The sequence below is a fragment of the Jaculus jaculus genome, chromosome 12 (assembly GCF_020740685.1).
Source record: "Jaculus jaculus isolate mJacJac1 chromosome 12, mJacJac1.mat.Y.cur, whole genome shotgun sequence".
NCBI lineage: Eukaryota > Metazoa > Chordata > Mammalia > Rodentia > Dipodidae > Jaculus > Jaculus jaculus.
Window position 1 is genome coordinate 19,235,933 of NC_059113.1, and position 26,014 is coordinate 19,261,946.

A 26,014-nucleotide genomic window follows, 5' to 3' on the forward strand; every position below is an offset into this window, starting at 1 on the left:
TAAGACAAAGTGCTTTGCTTTCTCTAACTCTATATTAACTGTCTTTTTTTTTTTTTTCTTTTGGTTTTTTGAGGTAGGGTCTCACTCTAGCTCAGGCTGACCTGGAATTAACTATGTCTCAGAGTGGCCTTGAACTCTCAGTGATCCTCCTACCTCTGCCTCCCGAGTGATGGGATTAAAGGCGTGTGCCCATGTCCGGCTGTCATCTTTTTTAAAAAAAAATTGTTTATTTAGCTGCAAGGAGAGAGAGAGAGAATGAATGAATGAATGAATGAATGAATATATGGGCATGCAAGGGCCTTTAGCTGCTACAAATTCCAGATGCATGTGCCACTTTGTGCACCTGGCTTTACATGGGTACTGGGGAATAGAACCTGGGTCCTTAGGCTTTGCAGGCAAGTGTCTTAACCGCTAAATCATCTCTCTAGCCTTTAACTGTCATCTTCTAAAGAACGTCCTTCTCTGAGTGCCAGCAGCATTGTGCTTAGACATGTCATAGGAAAGGCCAGGAGGGACTGCACCTGACTTCCTGAATTGTCTGACTTTTTGAGCACCTCAAAAAGCAGAGCCAGTGTTTCCCAAACCCCCATCCATACCCAGCACAGGACCTCCCTTGGTGAATCAGATGTATTTTTTTCATACAATAGGGAGAATCTGCAATTCTAAGGAGATCAGTGTTGAAGTGTGAAGTGAGAAATCAAAGGAGACTCATTTGCAAAGCTCTAAAGTCAACAAGAAGAGAGGGCAGCTCCTCACCGCTGGATATCCTTATTCTTCCACAAGGAGGCAGACTGAGCCTTTGGCACTCTTTCAATGAAATTCACCAGTTCTTCCATGAGAAGCCTGAGTTTTAAATTTAAAAAAGCATGAAATAAAATTAGAATAAATACCATACAGTTAACACTGTAGCTATGAGAAATGGACTTGCCCGCCTTCCCCTATCCTACGGCACTAAGTGGACATTTTAAATTAATACAACATAGTGACGTGTGCTTTATGAATTACAAACATTCCCCGTAGAAGACTGTAAGAACTGGTCCCAGAAACTTCACTGGGATCATGAGATGGAATACCACAGCGCTGTTGTCCTATGGTCAAGGGAATCTAAGATGTGCTGATTCAAGACTACACACACTGAAGATTTGGGGGAGCCTGGAGGATGACCAAGAAGATAGAAATAGAGCTGTGTGTGGCAGCTTATGCCTATAATCCCAGCCCTTTGGAAGCTGAGGCAGGAGGATTATCATGAGTTCAAGGCCAACCTGGGATACATAGTTTCAGGCCAGCCTGGGCTACAGAATTAGATGGTCTCAAAAAACCAAAACCACCAAACAAACAAAAAACAAGCAAGCACTCTGCAGTACCAGTTCCTGCCATCACAGATCTAGGACCTGGGTTCATTACTGCTATGGTATAATTTTTTTTTTAATTTAGTTTAACTTTCTTTTTGACAACTTCATATGTGAATATAATGAATTTTGCTATTGCTCACCCTCCTCATTACCCACTGTTACCGGCTCCCCCTTCTTCACCCCGGCTAAACCCTTTCCTACTTTTGTTGGGGGTTTTCACCTCACTGACTTAACTTGGGCTTGCGTGAACACGAGTGCGGGTTATTCACCGGAGAATGGGCCACTTACCAGTGGCTGCACCACTGGAAAGCATGACTCCTCTACCCTAGCAGGAATATCGCCTTGTGGGCTCAATCATGTGCAGGAAGCCACAGCTGCTGTGAGTCCTAACCACCCCGTGGTTAGCATGTGTATTAAGAACAGTCTGGGAACCCATCCCCGAGCCTTAACCTTTCCGGACTACAGCCTCGTATTGCCTGCTTTTCCTCTCGCCGAAGCTGCTCACCACCGTTTCATTTCCAGTCGTCCAAAGGTGGACGTTTGCAAAACATTGGAAGCCCTAGTGGTCTGGAGCACCCTCAGGCCCTATCCTTTGGGCACAGAAAATTTTTAATGCGTATCATACTCGGTTTGTTTCAAAACAATCAATTATCATTTTCCTCAGGGGCGACATTTTTTCCATGTAAATGTTCCTCTCTGTAAGTGGTGCTCGGGTGACTTGCTGCCACCACCTACACTGCCAAGGCCTGGCGGAGCTGGAGACGGGGAGGCAGAGCCTCACAGCCAGCCGCGGGGGGCACTGGGAGGTGCTGGGCTGCAATGTGCTGTATTTTACTCTGTCACCGGCAAGGACGCCTGAACTGCTCAATCACTTCCCTCTTCCCTGCTTTCTACAAGCTGTCTCTATTTATAGCCTGCAGTGAACCATAAAAAGGGAGTATTCTGAAAACAAAGTAATAAAGTTTCTTCTTTTTATTGAAAAATGCTAAGTTCCTTCCTCTGAAGTTCTTTGCCCGGTATCCTTGTGGCATCATCCTAAACATTATTCACGACTCCCCTAATTGACACCATCTACCGAGCTGAGCTGCCTGAGCTGCGTGCACACCCCTCCCTGTTTCAGAGGACTGGCAGCATGGATCTCCAGGCACTGCCAGTGAGCGGGCCTGTGTCTAGTCATCCACTTCTGCCCATTCCTTGGGGTAGCTGCTCAGAAGAACAGAACAAACACTCGTGGCATCACAGTCTTGAGTAGCCGCCCCTGAAGGAGCTCGGCAGCTAGATCCCACCGCTCTCACCTGCCGATCTGCATGGTGGGCTCTGTGGCGTACACCGTGCCCGTGAAGCCCGTGTGCTCGGTGATGTAGGGCAGCGCCATCATGCAGTGGTAGTTAGAGATGAGAATCACATCCACTGTAGACAGGTCTATTAGCTCGGTCTGAAAGAGAGGGAGGGATGAGCCATGGGTGTGCAGGGCACAGATCAACGTGATGTGACCGAGGCATGATGCTGTCTGGGAGGCAGAGAGAAGGAGGTGCTGCAGTTCCGAATAATGAGGCCTTTCCTGCAACACCTCTAAGCTCTCACTGCAGGATGCTTCCTAACGTTGACAGAAGTAGCCTGTAGTCAGGATGGCTCACAGTGAGGATGGAGCCAGCTCACCAGCAGCACTCTGATTCTTACAAGAACACGGTTCTTTTCAGTAAAAAAAAAAAAAAAACAAACAAACAACAGGACAAATGACAACAGGATGCTGTAGCAACAGCTGCCAGGCAAGGGACCCCAGGTGACTAATAGCAGAGACACATCAGCACCCAGGGTTTAGCGTGCCACCTGCTACACAGCAAAGGGAGGTGGGGGAGGGCGGTACGCAGCAATCTGCTTTTCTAAAGTCCAGTATGTTGGCAACTAAGGTTTCCTTTGGGGGCGGGAAGTAAGACCATTTTGACTAGTGTATATAAAGTGAGGAGGAAAAGAAAGGAATGAGAAGGATATTATACATTCCTTCATATGCTATCCTTATCTAAAGCCCAAACCTGCCTTTTTGTTTCATTATTAAGGTCATGCAAGGGAAAATGCTTAAGGTTGGCAAATTTTAAGGAAAACCTCTTAGTGAAAGGATATTTTCTGCTATAACTTTAAGTCCTACTTGTTTGCCAAGGCTCTTCTTCCATGAGGCTCCCGGATGTGTCTGGACGGAAAGCACGTGCTGGCTCCCCCAGGAGTACTTTGAGGGTATCCCTTCACGTGACAGCGCCTCCTGGGAGTTCCTAGGCTGTGTCTCCTATTCCGCCCTCCCGCACTTTGGTGCTTGGGTAGAAGGGATTCAAGAAGCCTGGTCTTTGAGACAGTGAGATGCTTTGGTTCAGACACACTGCCGCATCCCTCCAACCTCTCCTGGGGAGTCAACGCTGGGGAGCCACACGGCACGCGAAGGACGGGCTCTGGCAGGTCACAGAGCAGTTGGCAGGAATAGGAATAGGGGGCTGAGCCGATGTGTCCCCCAAACAGAAGAATTCACGAAGATGTCTATAACGTGAGCAAATGATTGGAGGCAGTGTGGGTATGTTTTGGCTGAATGAATTAGGTGTAGGATAATTTGGCGAAGCTGCGGAGGCACCTTCAGCATGTTAGCAGAGGTCTCACGCATCTCACGGCTCGGGCACTGACCGCTACGTAACAGGCCTAATGACAGCCACCGCTGACGTGTGTTTATCAGCCTTAACTACGCACCATGCTCCGCACTTACAAGACAACGTCCTCAAGATGAAAGAGGTTCTACTCTCTGCTACCTCTCCAGAATCATTTAAAAGTGTCACTTATTTAGAAAAGAACGAGAGTGAGAATCTGGGCATGGTGGTGCACGCCTTTAATCCCAGCACTCAGGAGGCAGAGGGAAGAGGATCACTGTGAGTTCAAGGCCACCCTGAGACTACATAGTTAATTATTCCAGGTCAGCCTGGACCAGAGAGAGAGAGACACCCTACCTTCAAAAAAAAAAAAAGGAGTGTGAGAGAGAAAATGGGTGTGTGCAGGGAGGCATGCCATTGCAAATGACACATGTACCACTTTGTGTGTCTGGCTTTATGTGGGCACTGTGGATTTGAACCCAGGACATCAGGCTTTGCAAGTGCCTTTACTAATGAGCCATCTTTCTGGCCTCAGAATTATTTTAAATAAATAATGACATTCAGAGAGAGCAACTGAGTGCCAAATCCAGAAGGAAACAATATGAACAACAGTTAAATCAACAGTAAAGTCCAAAGTATGGCTACCAGGGATGGGATGCCTTCCAGTGAGATGTTGACCAGGGAGGTCCCTGATGCCCCAAAATAATACAGGCTATTGTCGAGGCTCTTGGTTTCCCACCAGGAATAGATGGTAAGACCCTACTGCTTCAAGGTCACTGAGAAATCTTTTTGGAGCTCAGCTGAAAACCTCTTCCCCATAGACTAGCTGACAGAAAGCTGAAAAAAACTACACTGCATGCAGCTCCATGGGAAAGAGAGAAGTCTTCAGTGGAGACAAACAACAGTGGACACTGCAAGACTTAACTCTGGCCAGCCAGGTCAAATGAGCCAATAGGTACAATAGTGGCATGTCTGTTATGGGGAAAACCAACCACTCTCAAATTAGACTGGAGGCCTACTCCACAGGAGGGAATACATGCCTGATACTAAAAACTTAGGGGTGTAATGCTTGCTGTTATCTGGCTAAATGCATATATTATGCTCAGAAAACTTCCCAGTAAGCACTTCTCTTAATGTTAATACCCATATGTTAATGCTACTCTCACTTTTGCCTAGAGAAGCTTCTCTTGTTAGATGGTGGTGACCTCTGGGATGACTCAAAAGGCACCATAGTGCTGAGAAGAAGTGATAGGAGTGCTCAGCACTGAAACATCTCTATCATACCTTCCAAGGCTCAGGGTCCATTAAGGAAGATGTGGTAGAAAGAATGTAAGAGCCAAAGGAAGGGTAGGACTCCTTACAATGTGCTCCTTCAGACACAAAATGGCCTGGATATCCATGACCTCGCAGCGCCTGACACTACCTACACAAGACCACTATAACAGGAAGAAAAGATGATGACATCAAAACAAGAGAGAGACTGATGGGGAGGGGGAAGCAATAATGATGGAGAGTGGAGTTGTGAAGGGAAAAGTGGGGAGGAATAATCATGGTTTATTGTCTATAATTATGGAAGTTGTCAATAATTAAAAAAATATGGCTACCTTTTCTTACATACAGATGCTGGGGGAGAAAACATGAAAATTTCATTTTAGTATATAAAAATCAGCTCACAGAGCCCAGAATTATGAGAAATTTGGTGAGGATAGTTAGAAAGGAAAATTTTCTTAATATATGTATAAAAAATGTATAGTTACATAAACATTCTCCTCCTTAGAAGTGAACGTAACACCCAAACCACACTTACGCAATCATATTTACTAACACGTAAGTAAACTGGTGCTTCTCCTGTTTCCATCAGCTCTACGACGGCCTGGCTCCACCTCAGAACAATAACCATTACCATTTGTGCCATATAATATTGTTGGCAAAACTTTCTATGGCTTTGGAAGTCCCCAAATGGATAGCACAGCCAAGGTGTGCTGTGAGACAGGAGCTGTCTTACTTGAAGGCGGCACACTACCCACAGAGGCAGGCCGCAACTGTCAGTGCAACCTGTGGGGCTGAAAAGTAATGCAGCGCCTGGGACCAGGAGTCCCAAGGTGATAAGTGTCACAAAAAGGCTTTACCAACTGAGGGAAGGCTCAGGATTCCTGATGGTGCTCTCTGTTCACCTTTGTTCTTTCTTTCCTTTGCTTTTTAAAAAATATTTTATTTTTATTTATTTATTTGACAGAGAAAGGTGGGGGGAGAGAGAGAAAGAGGGAGAGAGAGAGAGAGAATGGGCATGCCAGGACCTCCAGCCACTGCAAACGAACTCCAGTTGCATGCGCCCCCTTGTGTATCTGGCTAACATGGGTCCTGGGGAATTGAGCCTGGGTCCTTTGGTCTTGCAGGCAAATGCCTTAACCACTAAGGGATCCCTCCAGCCTTCTTTTTCTTTTTCTTTTTCTTTTTTCTTTTTCTTTTTTTGGTTTTTCGAGGTAGGGTCTCACTCTGGTCCAGGTTGACCTGGAATTAACTCTGTAGTCTCAGGTTGGCCTTGAACTCACGGCGATCCTCCTAACTCTGCCTCCCGAGGGCTGGGATTAAAGGCGTGCCCCACCATGCCCGGCTCTTTTTCTTTTTTAAGGCAAGCCCAACAGACTAGCCATTTTTTTAATATACGAGAGAGTGAGAGTGAGCACAAGACAGAGAAAATTTATGTGCCAGGGTCTCAAGACACTATGATTGAACTCCAGACACATGTACCACCTTGTATGCACGCGCAACCCTGCTTGCTTGTGTCACCTTGTGCATCTGGCTTATGTGGCACCTGAAGAGTCGAACATAGGTCCTTAGGTTTTGCAGGTAAGTGCCTTAATCACTGAGCCATCTCTCTAGCCCTCACCTCTGTTCTTAATTAATGCGCTTCAGACTTCCTTCTTGGTCTGCCACCTCCAGTGACAAGTCCTGGTCTACCACCTCCAATGACTGGGTTTTCTGTTTTCTCTCTTTCATTTTGGTCCCACCAGAGGACACATATATGTACTCTCAGAAGTTTGCCTACAGAGAATCAAGCAGTGTAGACAAGGAAAGGGTGGGAGGAGGAATGGACAGAAGTATAGGAAAAGCACTCCCGACTATCTTTTCTCTTTGGCTCTGAGTTGTGACCATGTTTTCTACAGACACTGTGAGTGTTGGGCATGTGAAAAGATGAACATGGCACCTCCTCACTGGGCTTCCCTATCCTTCACCTATCTGTTGAGAATGCCATGTAAGCTGGTCTGGGACTAAGGCCTGTGGACTGACATTAGCTGCCTTCAAAACTAATAAAGACTGATCTCAATTTCCTTCCAAAGGGTGCGAATATCCTAAGCTATAGCAAGTCTCATTATGATAATAATATCCACATGGAGTTTGGAATCTATGAATTTCAAGCAAAATTCAATACACTTCAAGTCAGCAGGGTTTCAAAATTATTATTATTTTGGTAGTTCACTGTATTGGCTGAGTAATAGCAATCCTCAGTTACCTGACGTAAGCAACACTAGGAAAGCTATGGCCAGTCTATGCACAAAGACATTATAATTACAAAACTGAAAGATTTGAGCTGTTGCCATACTTTACTCAAAACTGTACCTTAAAAGTTATGTGAGAATTACAGAAAGAAGTAGAAATAGGAAGAAAGAGGGGCTGAAGATCTGGCTGAGTGGTTAAGGTGCTTGCCAGGGAAGCCTAAGGACCCAGGTTCGATTCTCCAGATCCCACATAAGCCGATGCACATGGTGGCGCATGCATCTGGAGTTCACTTGCAGTGGCTAGAGGCCCTGGTATGCCTGTTCTTTCTCTTTCCCTCTCTCTCCAATAAATAAATCAAAATAAAATAATATAAAGAAATAGGAAGAAGAGAGTGAAGTAGGTGATTTAGAGATAGTATAAAAAGCTGCTTACATGGTATTTTAGCCATGTAACAGCATGCAGGGAAAAACAGACTCATTTCAATTTGACATCAGGAAGGAAGCCCCTCGAAACTGTCTTGACTTCTCTGTGAGAGATTCCATGATGCGCTTTGTCTTCTGTAAGATCCACTTTCACCTTACCTCTGGTAAGCAGAATTCAGGCACAGAATCCACAAACACGTGACCTTACCTCTGGTAAGCAGAATTCAGGCACAGAATCCACAAACACGTGACCCGAACACTCTTTCAGCTCCTAGGAGAACAATAGGAAGAGATACTCAACAGAACCAAAGAAACAATCTTCAAGCCTAACTCTTGGGGTAGAGGTGATTTAGGCTAACTTCCCTGCTCAGGCTCAGGTTTGTAGAGAACTTTATTGCTGCTTGGTGGCAGACTCGGTATTCAAATGCCCATCCCTTAATTCTTGCAATTCTCTTCAAGAGGCAAGAGAACATGCTGCCTCTTTAACCTATAGTCTAGTGTTTTCCAAGAGCCAGTTATAAATTTAAGTGGAAATACTGAGGAAGTCATAGGTTCTAGCCCCTGGCTAATCTCAGAGGAGGCCACGGACCATGATGTTTATGGCAAGCACCTCAGAAACTCTTTATGAAAGGCTTGGGTGTCTTGCCCTAAGTTACTTAGAAATTTCTTTCCACTGACCAAGGGCTAAGGCAAAAGGGGTTTCGTCATAAGGGAGGAGCAAGAGTAGGGAGCAGGGGTTAAACAGCTTTCACCATCACGGGAAAGTAATGCTTGTTCTGCATGACGTGTACTTATTTGGGATTAGAAACCAAATACATTTACTCAAAAGAAAAGGCATATGTATAAAAGAAATAGACTTGCCATATTTAATATGCTTGTCTTAGTCTGCATTCTCCCAAAGGCTGAGCCTAAGAAATGGGTCTGAGGGCAAATGACGCTCATGAGGGGTGCTACTTTTCTCACACTTCCCACGTCAATGAGGACATGCTCAGTAGAGAGCTGGTAATGGGTATTTACTGAGCCACTCTCCGCTTTGAACAACTATAACTTATTCCACGAGGAAACTTGGAGAAATAGTATTAAACATTCCTCAGATTGTTCCTACTGAGGAACAAGAGGCCTGGGATATTGATTTAACCAATTCCTGCATAATGTGCAGCTTTAGGAAAAAAAAAAAACTTCAAAATCACACAGCTGGATGGCTGGAATAATGCCAGATCACAATGACATGGAAAGGTTGGGGACATGGGGAGGCCACGAACAGGATGAGCTGTGATGCCTCCAGAGGGTGGGCAGTGGTGGTTTCACCCCACAGAGGCACTTCAAACAAGTGGTGGGATTTGAGGACCATCACGGGCAAAGCTGTCTGTGACTTTACAACAACATGAGTTGGGTTTGGTTGACAGAATCCTTTGCTCTTTTCAGCAAGGGAAATGCACCCCTGTAGTTCTCATGTTCCCATACATTATTGAACATATAGTTCTATGTATGCATATATACACGCACCTAAAATTCTGTATCAGATTCTGAGTTTTATCTGAAAATTGGGTCTCTGTAATTTTACAATTCTCCTATCAGAGCACCATCAGACCACCTCTTCCCACGTGTGCTGTGTGCCCTGGCTCCTCTCCTATGAACACCAGATAAGTTAGATGAGTGACAGGAGGAGCCAAAAGGGGACTGAAAACCATTGTTACCTATGCTGTGCCTTCTAACTAAAAACAAATGAGCAATTACGTTTAATGGAGGAAGACCTCCAGTTCCCTTAGGATGAGGTTAAAAATGATGGAAGACAAGTCACAGGCAATCTCAAACCTTTGCCTGACCTTAAACGGGTGCTGTAATCTTCCTCCTACAATGCTATGCATCAGGGCACGTCATGTGATAGAGTCTCCTCTGAGGCGTGCATCCTTCATGGCCCACAGAAGCACATTTGCCATTCCAAATACTTTCAATGTCACTGTGTTTTATTCGCCACTCCCTTCTAATGAAATAGTCCCACATACACGTGCAGGTCATTTCGCTCACAATACGCTGGTGATGGGATGCGCCGGAGTCTTTCCTGGGAACAATGATTTACAGCCAGCGGGAGACGTGGACTGAAATCAGGTACACAGGTTCCTGAATGTCACATCATTTCACAGTCGGCGATGAAATCTGGCTTTAAATTATGCATTTGGCTTGCACTTGAGGCTGGGGTGCAATTACAGGAACTAATTCTGGAAAAAGGCAGCTCTTCAACAGTGTCTCGTACCAGAGGGAAATGTCTTATTTAGACGAGTCATGAGAAAGATCTTTGAAGCTTTGCAGTTTTCAATCTTCCTATACTTCAGATTTGTTTCTTCACTGTCAAGTTTAGCTATATTATAGTTCTAATATCTTTTTTAGCTTAGAAATCTCATTTGGTAAGTTGACTGAACTCTATCTAGTAAGCATCACCACCTTTGAGACCCTAACTGCAACTCTAGAAATAATAGTTTTCTTTCTGTGTAGATAAAATATTTGTAAAAGTACTTGAGATTTTTACAAACACACAAAGCTGATTTGAGGCTGAACACAGAGATTTTCTAAAAAGGCACTCAAAGGCTATAATTACCAAGCATTAAAGTGCCTAACATGGACCTGGGGGACTGGGAGAGAACATGCATAAAAACATACACACAGCCATGAGTCACCAACCAGGGTGGCTGCACTGGGAAAGAACAATTTTCCATTGGGTAAAGGGAGGCTTTGGTCTTTGTCTAGGTTATTACCTTCTCTAAGAAAGCGTTTCCATCTTTCAGGGACCAGCCAGGAAGATTTGACAGCCTGGGACTGAAAAACAAACATTAAGTTAGCCTACATATCTTATAATGCTTGGTGATTTCATAGTGACTATACTGTCACCATGCAGTAAAAAACAGTTAGACATTATTGGCAGCAATAGTCATCCAAATTAACAAAAAAGATGAGAAATAACCACGCTGTATTAAGCTCAAGAATTGTCCCAGAGCTGGGTGTGGTGCCATATACTTGTAATTGCAATATTGGAGAAGTTAAGGCAGGAGGATTACAAGCTTGAGGCCCGCCCTCACTAACTGTTTGCAATCTGCTTTTATTAATCCAAGGTGAGAATTCTGCATTGCATATTTGAGAATACAAATCACAGCGGGGACAATCAAATTTGGTTGGAGTAAGTTATACCTGATAAACTACTACTAATTTTTATTTATTTTTTGATGCTCTAGGAGACTTTTTTTTTGTTGCTGAAACCTCTTAAGAAAAATATTCTATTATCCCTAGCTTCTGTAATTCATATCTTAGTTAAGAGCCATAATGTTTTCTGAACAATATATTTACCATCAGATCAGATTTTAAAAGCAGGCATTTTAACAGAAATGTAATGACAGGACAATGTGAACACCAGTCTCATTTCATGCATGCTAACTCTAACACAAGGCTGTAAACATCCACTTCCTTTTTGTAAGGAGAACTGCTCCAAAGGATAAGCACTCTGAATGCTCCCCATTAGACATGCACAGTGCATGTCTCATGAAGGCAGTTAACTTCAAAAAATTAGCAGAATTTTCAAAAATTTCATGGGCTGAACTTTGAACTCTTTTTTTTTTCCAAAATATTTTTATTGATTGATGAGCACACAGAGAGAAAGAGCTATATACAGAGGGATAGAGACAGACAGACAAATAGATAATGAATGGGTACACATACCAGGGCCTCTTGCCATTGCAAACAAACTCTAGAGGCACATACCACTTTGCATCTGGATTTATGTGGGTACTGGGGAATCAAACCCAGGCCAGAAGGCTTTGCAAGCAAGCACCTTTAACCACTGAGCCCCCACTTCCAAGGCCCATACGTGAAACTCTTTGAGCATCATGTTTGCAAGTTTCCGAGCATTTCAGATTAGGAATGCTTAACCTGTAGTGTTGAAGACAAAGGGTCCCAAAATATGTTGCCATGACAAAGGTTTGTTGCTGTGTAGAGATGAGACTATTTGATTATCTCTTCCAGTGAGTTCATGAATAAATCATAAAGAGTTAGCCAACTTTAAGCTACCATAAAAGAAGAGGTTTATTACTTGGCTTCTAATGATTTATATCATTTGTATAAAATTTGTCAAGAAGGACACACAGATTTCTCCATAGAAAACAAATAAACTATGAGAGGTAAAAAATTAGAAAAATAGTAATTGTAGATGAAAACATTTTAAAAAACTTTTTTGTTTGTTTTAATGTCTCAAGGCAGAGTCTCACTCTAGCCCAGGCTGACCTGGAACTCAGTCTTTAGCCCTAGGTTGGCCTTTAACTTACAGCTCCCCTCCTACTTCAGCCTCCAGAGTGTGGGACTAGGCGCATGCACTACCATACGTGGCCATTTTTTAACTCTTATTGACAACTCCACACATAAACACAATGTGCCCTCATCACAATCCCTCCCACCACCCTCCTTTGTCCCTCCTCATCCCCAATCCACTGAACCCCTTCTTCTCTTCTTCTTTCCAACTACTCCCTCTTGTGCTTGATGTCATTATTTCCCTGTCCCACCTTCCCATATTATACAGGTTGCAACAACCACTGTGAGGTCATGAATGCAACAGCCACTTTGTAAGATAGCATTCCAAAGCACTCTTCTCCATCCCTTGGCTTTTACATCTGTCTGCCACCTCTTCTGAAAAGGTCCTTGGAGTCTTAGAAAGTGGGCAAGCATATTTTTGCCTTCGCTATTTTATAACCATTTCTTAAAGAAATAATAGTCAAGGAAACATGTATACAAGATTTATTTTTCTAGTGACTGTTTGTGTTGAAAAAATATGTAAATTATCCCCATAAAAAAAACCAAGTAGTGGGCTGGAGAGATGGCTTAGCGGTTAAGCGCTTGCCTGTGAAGCCTAAGGACCCTGGTTCGAGGCTTGACTCCCCAGGACCCATGTTAGCCAGATGCACAAGGGGGCGCATGCATCTGGAGTTCGTTTGCAGTGGCTGGAGGCCCTGGCGTGCCCATTCTCTCTCCCTCTCCCTATCTGCCTCTTTCTGTCCCTCTCTGTCTCTCTCAAATAAATAAACAAAAATTAAAAAAAAAAACTTAAAAAAAAAAAACAAACCAAGTAGTTTAAAGCCCTAAAATCTATTTGTTCCGGAAACTCCTGAATGATAGGTTGAAAATAATATGCAGTGTACTTTTTCATCTTACAATTTCCTAGTCAGGAATACATTGCATTTAAAACACATTTTATTTATTTATTTGAGAAAGAAAGAGAGAGAAAAAGGCAGAGAGGGAAACAGAGAGAGAGAGGAAGAAAAGGAAGAGGAAGAAAAGGAAGAAGAGAATTGGTACGCCAGGGCCTCAGCCACCACAAACGAGCTCGCAGATGCATGTGCCACCTTGCGTATCTGGCTTATGTGAATTCTGGGGAATCAAAGCTGAGTCCTGAGGCTTCTCAGGCAAGAGCCTCAACCACTAAGCCATTTCTCCAGCTCTGCATTACATTTTTATTTTATTTTGTTAATTTATTTATTTTGGAGAGACAGAGAGAAAAAAGAGGCATGGAGAAAGAAAATAGGTGTACCAGGCCCTTTCAGCTGTTGTGAACAAACTCCAGGCATGTGCAACACTGCATGCTTGTGTTACTGTGCATCTGGCTTACGTGGGACCTGGAGATTCAAACGTGCATTCTTAGGCTTCGCAGGCAAGTGCCTTAATTGCCAAGCCATCTCTCCAGCCCTGCATTATATTTAATTTAATTTAATTAATTTATTTATTTTGGAGAGAAGGGGAGATAAAGAAGCATACAGAGAGAGAATAGGTGTGCCAGGGCCTTTCAGCCGTTGTGAACAAACTCCATGCATGTGCGACACTGCATGCTTGCGTCACTTTGCATCTGGCTTACGCGGGACCTGGAGATTCAAACGTGCATTCTTAGGCTTCGCAGGCAAGTGCCTGAATTGCTAAGCCATCTCTCCAGCCCTGCATTACATTTTTAAACAGAAGATAGTAACAAAGGACAATGACACATTCACTTGTTATTCAAAACTATCTGTAACAGCTTCTGACTCGCAGAAGGCAGGGAAGAGCCTCCTCATCGGGTGCAGGGCTGTGGGATCTCTTGCTCTCACGCGCTGGTGACATGGTTGTGAGCACTGCACACCTGCCCGCCTGCTGCCGGTCAAACACACCGACCACGCCCTCGTGCAGATAAGCACAGAAGCTGCTCAGAAGGCCAGAGCACACCGCAGTAGCACCAAATACCATAGAAGCCACCTACAAAGGGGGTGCTGTTGTGACCAAATAAATACCTGGCAAGAGGCACCTAGTCTGGATCACAGTTCCAGGGCATATGGGACATCACGTTGTGGGAGGGTGGCAGGAGCAGGAGGTGGCTGGTCACGTTGCCTCCTTGGTCAGGAAGCACAGACAATCAATGGGAAGCAGGGCCAGCCAGACTATAAAACCTCCAGGCCTGCCCCGAGTGACCCACTTTCTCCAGTGAGGCTCCACCTACTAGAGATTCCTCAACCTTCCCAGCTGGGAACCAAGTGTTCAAAAAAGTCAGAAAATAAAATAAACAAACCTATGGGGGACATTTTACATTAAAACTAAAACAGAGGGCTGGAGAGATGGTTTAGCAGCTAAGCGCTTGCCTGTGAAGCCTAAGGACCCCAGCTCGAGGGTCGATTCCCCAGGATCCACGTTAGCCAGATGCACAAGGGGGCGCACGCGTCTGGAGTTTGTTTGCAGTGGCTGGGGGCCCTGGCGTGCCCATTCTCTCTCTCTATCTGACTCTTTCTCTCTGTCTGTCACTCTCAAATAAATTAAAAATTAAAAAGAAAACAAAAAAACACTAAAGCAGAGGGCCAGTCTAGTCAGCATCAAAATAACTTCAGGGATCAGATGAATGGGCTGAGGTTTGGATAGTTTCAGGGTCCAGAAGAAACCTGGTCAAGGGGCCGGTGTGGAGGGTACAGCAAAAGAAGATAGTCCTTTTCCCCAGACTCTGCCACAGACAGCTTACATAAAAGGTTACACAACAAAGCTTCAACACGAGTCTCACGCTCTATCCTAGTTCCCCATCCAACTAACTTCTCCTAGCAGAGAAGCAGTCGTCTCAGATGATCTGAGCGTGCTTCCTGCTGTGCAGGTTGAGGGAAGGTGGGACGGGAGAGGAAGTGAAGAGCCTTCCAGGCTGAAGATCTAATGTGGTGGCTCCGAGACAAGACAAACGATTTCTTTGCAGGAAACCAAGTGCAGGAACAGAGTGACAAGAAAAGGCCAGCAGGGTGTACATAACCCTAATACATCCAGTTGAGTTGTAATCCTCAGAGCAATGAAACAACACTGAGAGGTTAAGCAAGTGCAAGACAAGACTGTATTTCTATTTCGTAAAGATGATTCTGCAGAAAGTGGAATCATATGTCTTCTGGTAATATAATAATGATTCCATATTAATCATGAGTAACATCAAACATGCCTAAATTAAAAGACTTTTTATGAAATAATTGACCTCTATTTCTAAAGATGTCAAGGTCACAAAAGCATTCTGAAAACTCTTCCAGATTAAAAGAGACTAAAAACAGCTTGGGATCTGGACAGGATCCTGGAGCAGAAAGTCTCCTTCATTTTTCTTTTTTTTCTTTTCTTTTTTTTTTTTTTTTTTTTTTTTGTTTTTTCGAGGTAGGGTTTCACTATAGCCCAGGCTGACCTGGAATTCACTATGGAGTCTCAAGGTGGCCTCGAACTCACGGCGATCCTCCTACCTCTGCCTCCTGAGCACTGGGATTAAAGGCGTGCGCCACCATGCCTGGCTCTTCCTTCATTTTTCTACAAAGAGCTTTACAGTGAAATCTGATTTGGTGAACCTGGAAAAATATGAACAAGGTATATCCTTGTGTATCCTGGTACAGAACCAATGTGACAGGCCCAATTTTGGTTCCTGGTTATGTAAGAGCATGCACTTGCTCCGGAATTATGCATTCACACACTACGGAGCTCAGGAGCATGTCTCAAATGGATCAGATAAAATAATATGCATGTATATAAAGAGAAAATGGTAATACCAATGTGATAAAATACGGCCATTTGGTAAGGGGAATTTAATTTGCTTATATTATTCTTGTTTTGTTTGTTTGCTTTTTGAGGTAGGGTCTTACTATAGCCCAAGCTGAACTGGAATTCACTCTGTAGTCTCTGGCTGGCCTGGAACTCATAGTGATCGTCCTCCCTCTGTCTCCCGAGTGCTGGCATTAAAGTTGTGCACCACCATGCCCAGCATGCTTGCTTATACTATGCTTGTAGCATTCCTATAAATCTGTAAGATTTTCAAGTAAAAAGTTATACTGAAAGATGCTTCTAGATTCCCACAGGCAAGATCAGAATCTGGTTAGGCAGCTTTAGTATACCTAGGAAAGATGACCATGACCATAGGAGCATTGCAGAGAAGTAACTGGATTCTAGGACTATTTAGTAGGTAAAAATGATAGAGCCTAGAGAAAGACTAGACATGGGGGGAGGGGAGTGAGGAAGAAGGGTCTTAGTCGACTCCAGTCTTCTGTATTTTATAGCAGGTCATTAGTCACTGAGACATGGTACAAAGGAGGAAACCATGCGTGAGAGGGTATTCTGCTCTGCTGGACCCCTGAATTAATTTGGGACATGTTGAGGTTTGAGGTGACAACACTCGAGGAGGAAAATGGAGTGGGTATCAATGACCAGGTGAAACTGGAACTAGAGGAGACTATCTCAGCATTTGTGATCACATGTATGAGAGACTGTGGATGGGAACCGAAGCCCTGGGCACCTAACCAGAATCCCTCGGTGGACACTACGATGGTCACACCGATGAGTTCAACACATGATGGCCACCTCGAGGAAGCCAAGCCTCCAAGACTATGGAAAAGGAAGAGTGACAGGAACCAGGGCTTCACTATCATCAAGGCCAGCAGTGCTCCTGCGGGGTGATTTGGAACTACAGGGAAAGCTATTCTAGCAGAATAAGGGAGAGGAAGGATGAGGCAGGGCTAGGGGAAAATGTAAATGAGAGGAAAGTTTTAGAAAACAATTTTAAGTAACTATGTTTAAATAGAAAGGATGGTATCAACATGAAAAGATCAGTCAAGTGTGGTACAGCCTATCTGTAATTCTAGCACTGGGGAGGTTCAGGTGAGGGGTAAGAATTTGAGACCACTCTGGACTTTCTGGTGAGACTGTGTGTTGCAGTCAGGTTCATATTGCTGTCAGAAATCACCTGACCAAGAACAGCTTTTGGGAGAAAAAAAAAAAAAAAAGGCTCATTTTGGCTTACAGATTTGAGGGCAAACTCCATGGTGGCAGGGGAATATAATAGCATGAGCAGAGGGTGGACATCATCCCCTGGCCAACATAAGGAGGACAACAGCAACAGGAGAGTGTGCTACAACTGGCAAGGGGAAACTGTCTATAACACCCATAACCCTGCCCCCAACAATACAGCGCCTCCAGGAGGTTTTAATTTCCAATTGTCATCAGCCAGGGAGACTAGCATTCAGAACACCTAAGTTTATGAGGGACCCCAGAATCAAAACACTACACACCCTATCTCAAAAACACTAAGGGTTAGGGATGTAGTTCAGTCACAGAGTACTTGTTCAGCACATACAAAATGCTGGGTTTGATTCCAAGCATAACACCAAAAAAAGGAGACATCTAATAATTTAATGAAATAATAATTTAAAAATATGATTAATTATAACAGTGAAAACACTGGGAAGGTAAGCCGGGATGGGATCCAGAGGATAAAGTAAATATTTACAGGACAGCTACTACACGCCAAGAGTTATTTTAAGCTCTGAGAACACAGTGGAGAACAAATAAGATTGTGGCCTTTATGGAACATCTTTGGTGGAGAAGGAAGACAGTAAGTAAGTGTAATATAACGATGAATATGAACACAAAGCAGGAGGAGGAGAGGATGGAGATCTCATTTTAAGTGTGTGCCCCCAAAGTTTCTGGCCTGGGTGACAGGAGACATGTCTTATAAAGACCTATATAAGGGCTGCAGAGATTGCTCAGTGGTTAAAGGTGCTTCTTTGCACAGCTTGATGGCCTGGGTTCAATGCCCCAGGACCCATGTCAAGCCAGATATACAAAGTGGTGCATGCACCTGGAATTCTTTTGCAGTGACAGGAGGCCCCGGTGCATCCATATTCGTTCTCATTTTCGATTCCTGCTTGCAGATAAATGAATAAAATTATTAAAAAGAGAACTAGATAAATTGTCAGTCGCTGTCAGAAAGTAAAAGAAAGGCAAGAAGGAAGGGTGGGAGTGGATCTCACTGCTGAGCCAGAGCTGTGAGAACAGAACTACATACAGACGAGAATGGACAGGAAGGAGAAAATGTGCAGCTGGGACTGTCGGACCACGCCTGTTTCCGGTCCTCCAGGAAATTTATGACCCACACAGGGCGGACTGGGAGCTCCTTGAAACCCTCATAGGCTCTTGTATTTTATGTTTTAAGTAGTTATCATTGTACATAGCTGTTTTCTTATCTCAAGTATAGCAAGGTCTTCAAGTGCGCAAGGTCTTTCTCCATGGACAGACTTTCAGGTCATGAGGGTAAGAATGGAGTCTTGTCAATATCAGCATCCCTGGGTTCAGCAAAGGACAGATATGTAATAACACCAAATCAATGATTTGCTCTTTATGAGGAAAGAAATAATAATATTGGCTATTTTAATAAGAAATAACCTGCTGGTTATGTAAATACTGCCCTTCCCCCAGCTTAGGATGCCTGTGCCTGATCAATGTATTTCTAAGCTCTGAGTGTAGTTCTATCTGAATCCCAGGAGTTTTGCACAAAATGTAATCTGGAATTATCCTTATCCCTATGCCACTTTGTGGTCCTTTACCTCAGAACAACCCATGGTTGACTATAATTTGTCTAGGTGGTTCATGAGGTTACCAGTGTGCAGAATCCTTGCCCTCAGCGATGGCTTCAGGAATGACTGAAATGAATTAGGCAGCTCGCTCAGCCTGCTATGCTTTTAAGCTCTTCTGCTTGTTGTAGATAGCCTTTCCACCTCATCTCTTATAGGTGGCATTATTTTTGCTTGTTTTCGCTACTGTGACTCTACCTGATTCTAAAGGTTAGTCACTTTTCTGAAAAGCTGCCATTTCTAAATAGAAGCAAGATGGGAATCCAATTGCTTAAAACAGCATCTTAGTTAAGTGTAAACAGTGCTGACCACAGGGTCAAGACAATTTATCTGATTTAGCCATGAACTTAGGCTATATATGGTTGTCTGATTGACTAATATGAAAATAATGCCTAGAAAAGAAATGTCAAATCCCGTGCTGTCAAGACCCTGTAAAGGCAGCTAAATGACCCTAAAATTCAATTCTTGGGCTCGTCAGTTAGTCATTTCTTGGCTCTTATATGAATTTGGGAGACAGATGAAATATACATGCCCTCAGCTGCACTGAGCAGTTGTAGGAACATTTTACAGAAGACCAGAAGTTATGATAAAGGAGGTAATCAATAAATCAATAGAATACTTTCAACCCACACAACCAAAGGAAATTATTTTGATAGAGAACAGTTTTAAGGAGACAGAGCAAACTTATAGGACACACACAAGACATCAGTAATGTTTATGTTAATGGACTATTTTTCAGTTAACTAAAACTCATTTTATCCCAAGATGCACCAGTACATACCTTTGAACAAGTGGCAAAGGAAGGAAATTGAGGGTGGACGTCATGTCCAGTCCGCAGTCCAACATAATGGTGGTTGATTTGAATTTGAGCACGTTGCATGGTAATGTTGGGTGCCCCGACAGGCAATACTGAAAGAAAAGAATTAAATCATTTTCTTTTATCAAGAATCAGTTACAGGGGCTGCAGAGATAGCTCAGTGGCTAAGGTACTTGCCTGTGAAGCCAAAGGACCCAGGTTCTGTTCCCCAGTACCCATGTAAGCCAGATGTACAAAGTGGCATATGTGTCTGGAGTTCATTTGCAGTGGCTAGAGGGCCTGGTACACCCACCATTCTCTCTCTCTCTCAAATAAATAAATAAATAAACAAATAAAATCATTCTTAAGAGAAAAGAACCAGGACTGGAGAGATGGCTTAGTGGTTAAGGCGCCTGCCTACAAAGCCTAAGGACCCATGTTTGACTCCCAGAGCCCACGTAAGCCAGCCACACAAGGTGATACATGTGCAAGGTCATGCATTACACAGGTGGCACATGCGTCTGTAGTTCAAGTGCAGTGCCTGGAGGCCCTGGAGCACCCAATTCTCTCTCTCTCTCATTAAAAAAAATGTTATAGAAATGGTCTACGAAGTAAACGGAATAAAGCCCGTCATCCTTTCTCCTAAGAATAATATATGTAAAGTTCCGCTGGTTCACTATGCAGCTTCCATCTACTACCTGGACACTAACTATGTGCTTAGCAGTACTAAGTCCTAAAAGCCTTGTTTCATAATGATACCACAGGGTACCATGGTATACCTCAGGCAAGCACAGTCTGAGATGGGCCACAGCGGTTCCTAATAAGACATTCCAGCATATGGCTGTGGACTCACCTTCCCTAGAACTTCCAACTTCCTCCTATCCCTCTGCATGTCAGTACTGCCCAAAGCTATGAGTTAATAAAACACTGAAGTTAAGTGCTCAATCTATGTTCTAGTTTCTCGTCCTATAAATAACTGCTTTTTATCTTTCTTTTTAAAAAATATTTTAGTTTATTTATTATTTGACAGAAAAAGAGGGAGGGAGGGAGAGAGGAAGAGAGAAAGAGGGAGAGGATGGGTATGCCAGGGCCTCCAGCCACTGCAAACGAACTCCAAATGTGTGCGCCCCCTTGTGCATCTGGCTAACTTGGGTCTTGCGGAATTGAACCTGGGTCCTTTGGCTTTGTAGGCAAATACCTTAACTGCTAAGCCATCCCTCCAGCCCCAATAACCACTTTTCTTGAAGATGAAATTGTTTTCAGATACACATCAGACATGGAATTCATATCTAGAATGCATAAAGAATTACAAAATTTAATATCAAAAAAATCTGCTGGGCATAGTGGTGTACACCTTTAATCTCAGCTCTGAGGAGGCTGAGTTAAGAGGATCCCTGTGAATTTGAGGTCAGCCTGGCTACAGCAAGACCCTCCTTCTAAAAAACAGAAAAGAAAAATTTTAAATCATCCATCCACCAGATGTAATGGCACATGCCTTTAATCCCAGCACCTGGGAGGCAGAGGTAGGAAGATAGCTGTGAGTTCAAGACCATCCTGGGACTACAGAGTGAGCTCTAGGTCAGCCTGGGCTACAATGAGACCCTACCTACCTTGAAAAAACAAACAAAAATTCATCTAACTAAGTCGGGCAAATAAACTCAATAGACAGTTCTCAGAAGAAAAAATACAAATGGCCAATAAAAAGTGTTCAACATCTTTAGCTATCAGGAAAATGCAAATTAATATATTTTTATTTTTAGCTACTTATTAGAAAATACAAATTAAAACTACTTTGAGGGCTGGAGAGATGGCTTAGCAGTTAAGGCGCTTGCCTGCAAAGCCAAAGGACCCAAGACTGATTCCCCAGGACCCACATAAGCCAGATGCACATGGTGGTGCATATGTCTGGAATTTGTTTGTAGTGACTGGAGGCTCTGGAACCTCCTTTCTCTCTATCTCTTTTTCTCTCTTAAATAAACAAAAATAAAATATTTTTTTTAAAAAAAACCTGCTTTGAGATTCTATCTCACCCCAGTCAGAATGGCTATCATCAAGAAAAGAAACTAGGGCTGGAGGGATGGCTTAGCAGTTAAGGCGTTGGCCTGCAAAGCCAAAGGACTCAGGTTTGATTCCCCAGGACCCACATTAGCCAGATGCACAAGGGGGTGCACAAGTCTGGAGTTTGTTTGCAGTGGCTTGCAGTCCTCTCTTCTCTCTTCTCTGTCAAATAAATAAATAAATAAATAAATAAATAAATAAATAAATAAATAATTTTTTTTTAAAAAAGAAAACAAACCAAGGGTCTTTACCCCCTCCTGCCCTCTCATGCGCAGGAGCTCTTCCTCCATACTCTCTCCTTTCCTTCTCTTAAGCTAGTAAACACTCTAAACTTAAAATGCACCCAAGCAGAAATCCAGAAGCTGCTGAGAGTTCAACACTCAAGCAGACATAACGCACACCCACCAAGGCTCAGGGAAGTTTGTGGAAGAGGGGGTGGAAATACTGTAAGAGCCGGGGGTGGGAGGGGATATCCAGAGGCGTTGTCCCCCACCACCATGATGACTGACTGCTGCTCTCACCAGTTATAACCCACAACGCCATGGTGAATACAGAAATCCCACTAAGGGGGTGGAGGAGCTCAGTGGGGTAGGCGCAGGGAGGAACGGGATGTTGAGACCAACACTTGATGTATCCATACAAAGCATCAAGAAAGAGAGAGAGAGAGGGAGGGGGAGAGAACAAGCCGAGACTGGGGGCACATGCCTATAATCCCAGTGCTCTTGAGGCAGAGGCAAGAAAATACCCTGATGCAGCATCTATGGACCCACTCTGCCACTCCCTGGTATATAGCCGAAGTCTCTAAGTCCACATGCGCAGAGACACGTGCACGTCCATGTGCCCAGCAGCACCATCCCCGCCTATCATCCTTTGGGAAGGTGCTCTATGGCAGCATCCCTAACTTCGGCTGTTTTAGCCAAAGACCTCAGTTAAGTGTCTAGCTTTTAGCAATACTTCCTTCAATTCCAAGTTCCCATGATATTTTATTTTATCAAAACAAAATGCATAATTCATGGCTGGAAAAGGTGAAAAAAATAATTTCAAATTGCAATTGTGCTGTGCAAATCCAGAAAATATGTTTTGGGTACTTAAGTTCCCTCTTAAAACTTCGTATAGATTTTTTTCTCACTAATTAGATCAGAAACAGCATGGGTTCCCTGTTGCAGGTCTCTGTCTCCCTCTAAGATAGGAACTACCTCCCAGCAAGGACAAGGCTCTAGGCTAGACTGCTCCAAACACAGCCAGAGCGTCTTTAAATATCTCCTCCTTTCAAAAGCAAATCTAAAAAAAGACAATTCAGAAAAAAATCTGGATGGAAATGATTGTTTCTGGATGAAGAGATTTTGGGGTAATTTTCTTATTTTAGCTTGTTCTATTGTACAAACATTTAGCAACACGCATGTATTACATTTTATTTTAGTGTTATTTATTTGCATGGGGTTGGGAAGCGGGTACCAGCACCTCTTGCTACTGGAAATGAAATCCATGCATGCTCCACTTTGTGTATCTGGCTTTGTGTGCATACTGGGTATTCAAACCTGGGCTTGCAGGCTTTGAAAGAAAATGTCTTTAATTGCTAAGCCACCTCTCCGACCTCATATTACATTTTATATATGTATGTGTGTGTATATATATATATATTTATAAATATTTATATATATATCATATTATATTATACACACACACACACACACACACACACACATATTTGAAAGACATAGAAAGATGGAGGGAATAGGGAATGAAAGAAAGAATGGGTGCACCAGAGCCTTTAGCCACTGCATCTGAACTCCAGATGCACATGCCACCTTGTACATCTGGCTTACGTGGGTTCTGAGGAACTGAACCTGGGTCCTTAGATTCACAGGCAAGCACCTTAAGCACTAAGCCATCTCTCTAGCCTTACATTTTTTACAATCTGAAAAAAAAAATTAATGAAAATCTAAGTAAGCATTTAGCCAGCCTCACAGAATGAAAAAATTCTGTCTCGGGCTGGAGAGATGGCTTAGCGGTTAAGCGCTTGCCTGTGAAGCCTAAGGACCCCAGTTCGAGGCTCGGTTCCCCAGGTCCCACGTTAGCCAGATGCGCAAGGGGGCACACGCGTCTGGAGTTCATTTGCAGAGGCTGGAAGCCCTGGCGCGCCCATTCTCTCTCCCTCCCTCTAACTGTCTTTCTCTCTGTGTCTGTCGCTCTCAAATAAAAAAAAAATTAAAAAAAAAATTCTGTCTCTAATCTTAATTCTAAATTATGTACAATAAAGTGTGTCAGAAGACTGATAACAATATACAAAAACTGCTGTTCAAAAGATCTTAGTCAATGTTGTTAGTTGAGTCCTGGAGAAACGGCTCATCAGTTACAAGGCGCTTGCTTGCAAATCGTTATGGCCCCAGGTTTGATTCCCTAGTGCCCACATAAAGCCAGATGCACAAGGTTGTACATGCATCTCGAGTTCATTTGCAGTGGTGGGAAGCCCTGGTACACCTATTCCCTCCCCACGCTCTTGCTCTTTTTGCAAATAGATAATTTTTTTAAAAAAGAAGTTAGCTGAGAGAATTTTTATATATTACTGTCATCAAAGGACAAAGAAAGGCGTGGATACTTTATACAGGCTGTAAGTGCAAGGAAAAGGCATCTTCAGAGAACCTTTAAAGGTGCCAGAGCCTGATCTCATTAGCCTATTTGTGGGGATGAGGAAACTGCACGTTATAGCCTGAGCAGCTTCCCTGACAAGAGCCAATGACAGTGAGGTCCCCTGACTTCCAGAGCTCACTGCTCACTGTGAGTCACCTATGTGCGGAGACACAGAGGCTGTCAGAGACTGTCCATTCAATAATGGAGGCACCCACACATTACCCAAAGATTGGATGCCTTCAGTGACAGTCTGAGTATCAAGCAGGCACCGTGCAGTATGGGTTACAGGACCAATCCTCAAAGACAAGTCAGTACGGGATCTTAGTCTTAAAAACTAAAACACATCTGTAATAAAAAACTCTAATCACATCTACCCAATTATTTTATATTTCTTCATTTTTATAAAAGGTGTAATGTTTTGCACTACACATTTCGAGTGCTGCTTTTAAAACTCATGACAACTGTGTTTTCTTTGTCTAAGATACACCACACTTCATGTTTATTGGCTGGGAAGCATCTCATCATTTGTTGAACCAATCATTCCCTTACTGTTGAGCATTAGGGTTGCCTCTGGGCACTCTTACAAACAAGCTGTGCTGATCACTTTAGTGTTTGAGGCTTTTTCCATATTGGACTATTTCTTTAGACAATTCTCAGAAGTAGCATTAACTAGGTCAAAAAATATAAGCATTTTATGGCTTTTAAAATTTGCTGCCAAAATGCTTCCAAAAAAGGGCTGTATCTGTTTACAACAGCATTGGAAATAAATCAGATCTGTTCTGCTGCTCATACATTATAGGTAGTAGCATCTAGAATCCCACCAAAATACAGCCGCAACCATTGCCACAGCTATCCACAGTAACTAAACAGTTCTAAGTAGGGAAGGTCAATTCTCTGATAAACGCTTTTAGTTTTGAGGCAGATTAGTGAAATTATACAAAGCAGGGGATTTGTAGAAAACAGTATCTGGGCTCAAAGCCTGGTCGCTTTCATTATTAATGTGCAACTTTGCAAAGACTTGGTCCCCTTATTTGTTAGATGTAGCCAGTCAGTTCACGGCACTGTGGGGGCTGAAGAAAGGACACAGGGTCTCGCACGCTTAAGCTGTTCTCGTTACACTATCATTAAGGGAACGAACTTTACGTGTAGTGGCATTACTAGTGTCTTAGACATTTCAGTATTTCCTACGACTAGGTAAAACATTTTTGGTTTATGCTTTCAAGATCCAGAGACTCAGGTCTTTCATGACTGTTGAAAGAAGAAAAAAACTTGGCGAAAAAAAACAACATAAAAATTGTCAGCTATTCTCCCTTTGAGTATTGCAGCTACCCCATTCTTTGTTGTTTCTGCTTCTGGAATGCATATAATTTTAACCCCCTCCCTGTACAAATGAATTACTTTTAGTTTTAGTTTAATGCATTTAAGGTTTATTTTTTTATTTTTAAGGTAGGATCTCATTCTAGCTCAGACTGACTTGGAATTCACTATGGAGTCTGAGGTTGGCCTCAAACTCACAGTGATTCTACCACCAATGCCACCTGAGTGCTGGGATCAAAGGCATACACAACCATGCCCAGCCAGGATTATTTTTAAAATATTTGAGGGCTGCAGAGATGGCAACCCAGGTTCTATTCCCCAGTACCCACATAAGGCGCATGCATCTGGGGTTCATTTGCAGTGGCTAGAGGCCACTCTCTCTCTCTCTCAAATAAATAAATAAATA

General features: G+C 43.3%; 1 protein-coding gene across 1 annotated transcript in view; it reads right to left on the bottom strand.

Annotated features, from left to right (window-relative positions):
• Ints9 (integrator complex subunit 9) overlaps window positions 1–26,014 on the bottom strand; it is a 102,209-nt gene that overhangs the window by 56,310 nt on the left and 19,885 nt on the right. The window contains exons 2-6 of the mRNA XM_045131125.1: window positions 19,588–19,715; window positions 10,656–10,716; window positions 8,111–8,173; window positions 2,648–2,787; window positions 757–843 (exon numbers count right to left, since the gene is read on the bottom strand). Of these exons, the coding sequence (XP_044987060.1) occupies window positions 757–843; window positions 2,648–2,787; window positions 8,111–8,173; window positions 10,656–10,716; window positions 19,588–19,715 (479 nt within the window). The remainder of the gene's footprint in view (window positions 1–756; window positions 844–2,647; window positions 2,788–8,110; window positions 8,174–10,655; window positions 10,717–19,587; window positions 19,716–26,014) is intronic.